Source organism: Metarhizium album (assembly GCF_000804445.1).
Source record: "Metarhizium album ARSEF 1941 chromosome Unknown scaffold_43, whole genome shotgun sequence".
In the NCBI taxonomy this organism is placed as follows: domain Eukaryota; kingdom Fungi; phylum Ascomycota; class Sordariomycetes; order Hypocreales; family Clavicipitaceae; genus Metarhizium; species Metarhizium album.
Window position 1 is genome coordinate 105523 of NW_024467617.1, and position 7025 is coordinate 112547.

At 35.3% G+C, this 7025-nt stretch overlaps 1 protein-coding gene across 1 annotated transcript; it reads left to right on the top strand.

Moving 5' to 3' along the window:
• Window positions 1-2081: 2081 nt before the first annotated feature.
• MAM_08120 (uncharacterized protein) lies at window positions 2082-2546 on the top strand (the record flags this gene model as incomplete). Its single annotated transcript, XM_040826918.1, has 2 exons — window positions 2082-2108; window positions 2262-2546. The coding sequence occupies 2 exons, from the start codon at window positions 2082-2084 to the stop codon at window positions 2544-2546; spliced, it is 312 nt and encodes a 103-aa protein (XP_040675112.1).
• Window positions 2547-7025: the final 4479 nt, after the last annotated feature.

The window sequence follows — 7025 nt, forward strand, 5'->3', positions numbered from 1 at the left end:
ACCCCCCCCCCCCCCCCCCGGCTCAATCAAATACCCCACGGGGAGTCACTCACAGCAATTACATCAAGCTCCGACGGGAATAAAGCTAGGATGGTTTACCTGTAGACTCTTGTAATTACCCTCGTAAAAAGTATTTAGCAATTGAAAAAGTGAACAAAGTTTTCTTCTGCTAAAGGCATTTGCTAGCCTACATTTCTTCCCGTCTTCATAATTCAGTTCATCACTGTACAAATATGAAATGGATTTTTCGTGTTTACAAGACCGAAGGAAATTTGCTAGCTACTCGATGCGTCGATTTGATTTTGTTGCTGTTGGTACTACTTCAGAAAAGTCCACGTAGTCAACTTAAGCGCCGCTCGCGCGCTCCAGAGCCAAGTCCTTGTAGATATATTGTCACGCGATAAGGGGAGCAGCCAGAGGCCACTTTTTATGTGTGCCAATACCCTGTATATCTCGTGACAGATATAACGTCCTTGGACGACACACCTTTTGGCAGGAATAAGAGACGGTGCGACCTATAGGGAGGTGCTTCGCTATGCCATTGTTCCAAAAAATGCTCCCGTATTAGCATACAGTGACAGGCTTGCCCTGCATGGTTGCCTTCAACCCAAATGTTCCCATCAGAGTGGACTGTCTTGGAGTGGACTGATGGTGGGCTGAAAGTCATACGAGAAAACCATACTAACAAACGACACTGCCGCCTAAACCACAGGTGCGCCCAGGATCATACGTTTGGGTCTGCTTTTCCTCTTTGAGAAGGTTTTCAGTTTCCACCTAAAAGCCTACACTTTTCTGTTGCTGTAAACCTTCCTGAGCAGTAAAATAACATGATGAGTCTGTCTCTTTGCAACTGAGAGAATATTTATCATCTTGACTCTGTTATGGTAAGCATGAACAGCGGTCGAAGTGGACAGCAAGTGTGGCCAAGACGCCAGTCACTGGCTTCCCCGTAGCTTCAAATTCGATTCTTATAGTTGTGCTTGGTTTCAAAAGGTCCCTCGGGGGTTCAATCTGGGACCTGACCGCTCACCTGTGAGTGTGTGTATGTACCTAATGCCCCCTTTGTGTAAGACCTGACCTACATGACTGAGGCGTCGAGGTGATCGATGCCTTAGGCTTCGACCTTGATCACGATCCTTTGTATCGAGATACATCTTTTGTGCCTCTGCGGCCAGCTCCGGCCTCGGCCCCAACAACGGTGTTCCGGAATGACAAGTCAATTTATCCGTGTGATGTGAAATATGAAACTGTAAAGCCTGGAAGGAGTCGACCGAACAGCCCTGTTTCAAAACATGCCACAAGGTCGATTACGATACCGCACGCTGTGGCGGCGTCGTTTCTTTGTTGGTAAGGATACTGGAAGCAATGTACGAAGGACTGAGGCGCCGGTTTCTGCTTACACGTCTTGTTCGGCTTCTTCTCGAACAGTACTTGAAAGGTTTCAAGCTATCTTTTCAAATTTTGTACCTTCTTTTCACGCCATGGCATGTCTCTGCAATGTTGAGCTAGATGTGTGTATTCCCTTTGACTCCCCCATGTAGCTTTTTTCAACTCCTTGTTTATGTGTTACTGTATGACATATTTCATGGCGGAGGATGGGGCTGGTTTTGAAATGTTCTCTTCTCCCTTGGGTAGTCTATATCTTTGAGAGCCTTGGATTACTTGGTTTTCCAAGCAAATGCTCGTTGATGCAGTCTTTTGTCTGACTCGTCGGGGAGCAGCATCTTTGCAGTGGCCATGTGAGGTCTGGGACCCTTTGTAAACTTACCCTTCTTGACTCTCTGCACTAGAAAGCGTGCCATCTTTATCCCGCACCAGCCTTTTAGATGGGCCGTCACAAAGCTTTGCAACGTCGCTCTATCCGGCCTTTGTTCATGTCGTCGCGGCGCTTACGTGCTCGCATCGTGCTGAGCAGGTTTCTAGCACGAACGCATCTCAAAATGATGGAATCACGGTATTTAAACAGGCATGAGTGTCCGCCAAGATGACCGACCCAAGTCAGCACGCAATCACGGTCTCTCCTATACTTTGCTCAGCATTAACTCGACTCGATACACTATTCTCATCACATCCAGCACAAAATGTCCACTGCCCACTGGAAGAATCCTGTAAGTGCGACATCTAAGAACCCCTCTTTTATTGCAGCCTGGGAGGAATAAATGGCCATGGTGGAAATCGTGCTGCGTCTCGCAGCGTCCGGCCTGGCGTCGTCTAAAGAGTTGCACGGCAATTTTATCCGGGTGCTGATATTTCAAGTACAGGCGGAGGCAGCATGGAAGAAGATACAAAAGACTTTCTCTTTCTCTATACACGAAGATCCTGATCTTCTTGAATTTCTTGACGAAGAGATCCAAAAAATCGTGGACGAGAATAAGATGTCGTATAAGAAAGGGGAGAGCAAAGATCCGACCGAAACAGTGTGGGAGTACAGCAGCTCGAATTATAATTGCCTAGCGGCCATGGAAGAATCGGAGAAGATACAAAAATTATTGGAAGACAATGGAATGATCAAACTGAGGACGGAGGGACCGAACGTCTTTGGGTAAAGGCCCGAGCATAGCACATTCATGTGCATTTGGCACGCAAAGCAACGAGTGGCACAACGGTCGGGGTAGCGGAGAAGGAATTTGGCAAAATGCAGCGTTCCATGAGGCAACCGACAACAGAAGCGAAAGGTTTTTCTTCCCCACGAGGGTTTTCCTACTCGTTTTGATTTAGGCGGGGGGCCGCAGGATTTGCTGGCACTATTAGCTATTGAAAATGGAATCCATTTCGAGACATTTGTGAGCTGTTCCAGAGTTTTTACTTGCAATCACATGAACAAGTAATGTCATGTCTATTGCTGTACAGCATACGTGGCGATTCGCCTTCGGTTGAACAGACCTAGGCTCGCCAGGTAGCATATGTAACAAGAGCTGGCCACAATGACTGGGGCTTGCAGTAAAGACTCATCCGCCACATAATATCGTATAGTCTTGAGGTCCTTTGTTCCTCAATCTGAAGGACCAAGGAGGTGCTGACTTTGACAACTTCGGATGACCCAAGGCCGATGACAAACGTACTGGTAAAGTGATGAGGAGTATGGGTACGCGGCCACTTGGATCTGAAGGAGATATCCGGCAAACAAGCTCTCGCAGAAAAGCTAGCTACTATTTACTTAGTATGTAGTGTGCTCTAAGCTCTCTATAAGTAATAGAGGCTACCAGCTTATAGCTCTAGCTGTATTTTCTTGGAAGTAATATTCCAAGAGTTCTCACGTATAGAGTTATTAGCCTAAACTATTTATTAATATTTATTGTTGCACTAGGCGCGAGAGACATGCACTGCAATAGCTGCCACTGACGCTAACGTTTGATTCAGTCGGCCGAGACACGACAGGCCCTCAACTCGGCTGAATCCTCTCCAAAGGCCGACGTCTTGTGTGGATTCACGCCTTGTTCGGCCGAGGACCCCTCATCGCATAAACACATCGTCTGCACTGAAACGGTGGGCAGGCGCTGCTAGCAGCACTACTCCGAGACGGAGGGAGATCCTGGCTGTCGTGCTCGAGGCCTACGTCTTTTGTTCCAACGGCTATGTAGATGCAGGCATGTCTGCTGTCTCAGAAACAGGACTCGTGTTAAACCTGTCAAGGTGGGTGTTCTAAGCAGAGTAGACAGTAAGTTATATAGAAGACTTATAGTAACTTTATAGCTAGTTAAGTTAGTAGTAAAAACTATATTAATCTCTAAGTATTTTTCTATTTTAGTAGAAAATTCTTTTCTTTAAATATATATACTTACTAAAAGCTAGCTTATAGCTAATTAAATAACAGTAAATACTACTAACAGTAAAAAAATATACAAAAAATAAGGAAACAACTATTATATATAAATTACCTATATAAAAATATTATATATATTTTATATATAAATTCTAATAAGCTTTAAGCTTATATTTCTTTATATATATAATTAAAGCTAAGAGAGAAATACTAGCTAGAAATTAGTAAAAAAGCTAATAGCTATAAAGGCTAAACTACTTTATAGAATAAAAAGCTACTAAAGTTATTTTAAGCTACTAGCTATATTTAATTAAGTAGCTCTACTATAGAATTTACTTAAAAATAACTTTTCTTCTCTTTAACTAAATAAAGAAAATTAAGCTTTTATAACTATATGTTATAGTCTGAGCTATGCTCGACCTTAAGAGATGCAATAGATGCGCTGCAATGCGATGCGCAATAGGGGACATAAGCCCGTGCCAGAGGGCTATTGCTATTGGGGCTACTAAAATTGCTATTAGGGCTACTATTGCTCTACTACTATCTAAATTTAGTCTAGTAGCTAGCTTTCTATACCTCTATATATATTTTTATATATATATATATAGTTAAAGCTGCTCTTAATTAAATGTAAAAGTATTTAATTAATATAAATAAATTTTTTAATAGCGCTAGTATAAGTAGGCTTTAATTTGCTTAAAAATATAATTTCTAGTACTTTTATTTAATATATTTACTTTCTAGTATATTTATTATTCTAGAGCTATAGCTACTACTTTAGCTTCTAAGAAGTTATTTATTAAAGCTACTACTACTCTTTTAGCTATATTTAAGAGATAATTTCCTTAATATCTAGCTTTATTACTTATCTTTTAATTAATTTACCTTAGCTATTATTTATATAGTTATTTAATTACTATATAAATAGAATATTAAGTCTTTAGTAGTATTATTAACTTATAGCTTGCTTTATAAAGTCTACTTATATTATAAATTAATAAATACTTAGATTAACTTAGTAGTAGTAACTTTAAGACCTTAGTTAAGGTAATTAAGAAAGTAATTAATTATTATTTTAATATAAATTTTAGTATTTTTCCTTACTATTTAATATATATTATATTAAATACTCTAGATAGCTATAAAGCTATATAACTAGTATATCTTCTTTTTATATTAAACTTAGAAAACTACTTAGAAAACTCTTTAATAGAAAGAAGAAAAACTCTATCTACTTTTATTTTGCCTCTTAGGCTAGCTCTAGCTTTATGCTAGCTAGAGTTTGCTTGTCTTCTGTGTATATATAGTTATTACTAGCTTTACTAGCTGTATTCTAGAGAGGCAAATAGCTCTTATAAATTTAACTTGCCTCTAGCTTTATACTAGAGCTATTCTGCCTCTACTTAATTATTTACTATATTCTTTAGTTTCTAATTATCTCTTCTCTCTAGAAATATAGTTTATTTTAGTATAATATATTATTTATTACTTTCTTAGAAGTATACTAGCTTAGCTTTATATTATTATATAACTACTAGTATAAATCTCTAGTATTTAGCTATAATAGCTTATATATTTAAATTTACCTTACTTTTATTATATATATAAATTACCTCTTAGCTTTACAGCTAGCTATAGCTAGTATAGCTACTATATTAAACTTAGGCTTTTACTAACTATAAAGCTAGCTAAACTCTTTTTAACTTTCTTCTCTTTTTTCTTTCTCTTTTAAGCCTTTTACTTTTAATAAATACTAAATTTTACTAATATACTAGCTTTACTTACTATCTAGCTAGGCTTAGCTTAGTTTCTATATAGATTCTAGCTAACTTCTTACTAGAACTATTCTTATTACTGCTGCTACTACCTTTATTGCCTTAAAACTTAGTTAGAACTTATTATCTATATATATATACTTTGCGTCTGCTCTACGCTAGCTCTAACTCTAGGAAATTGCTAATCTTTATTAGTAGCTGTTACTATGTCTGCCTCCTAGTTCTTTAATACTATTTAATATAAGTAAGTACTACTTAGCTTAATTAACTTTATAAAAATATTAAATTAAAAGAAATTAAGTATTAAGATTCTATAAGTTTATATTAGTAATATTTTCTATAATAAATTATAGAAAATAATAGTACTACTTTACTAGCAGCTTTATAAGCTATTAATAAGAAGAAATATTACTCTTCTTTAGTAGCTTTTTTACTTATAGCTTTTTAATAATATTATATATATATAATAAGTATATAAGGAACTTTTTAGCCTCTAGTCTATAGCACTACTATACTAGCTTAAGACTGCCTTTAAAATATAAACTAATATAAAGACTTTTTTTCTTATACTTAATTACCTCTACTTATAATACTATATAGTAGCTATACTAAGAGTAAGGCAGTAGAGAAAATACTAATAGTTATTAATAGTAGTAATAAAAAGCTTACTTAAAGTTACTATTACTTAAATATAAAAAGAGAATAGTTTAATAAGTAAGAACTAAGTAGTAATAAGCTGCTTATAACTTAAGACTAACTTAATAATACTTAAAAAGAAGTATATAATAAATTTATAAGCTATATTTTAAAGAGTAATACTTTTAAAAGAGCTTAAGTAATAATTTAGGTATATACTAAAATAGAGGTATATTAAGCTATAGCTAAAGTTATAATTAACTATAATAATACTTTTATAACTTAAAGATAGTTATAAAAAGCTATAATAATAGTAGTAAAAAAAGCTATAAAAATAACTAAAAAACTATAATTATAAGTAAGTATTATAGCTAAGTATATTTAGCTTAAGCTTTAGTTCTTTCTCTTCTTTTAGTCTTAATATAATAATATTAAGAAGTACTTATAAAAAGTAATACTATTATAAAAGTATATAAAGAGTAAGCTACTATTAATATAGTAGTAGCTATAAACTAAGCTATTAGCTATAATACTATTATTACTATAAAGTACTTACTAAGTAGTAATACTATAGTAACTTTCTAAAGTAAAGCAAAATAATACTAAGAGAAAACTAGCTAGATTTAAGCTACTTTTAGCTTAAATATAACTATATATTAATAAGTACTTAGTATAATTATTAAAGAGTTTTTACCTATATATATAAAGGTTAAAAGCTTTACTAAAAAAATAGTAAAGATAAATAAAGTAAGAGTTATATAAACTACTTTATAGCAACTTTATAGTAAGTCTACTATAAAAGTACTTTTAATACTAAGTATAAAAGAACTAGAAAATACTAATAAGTTATA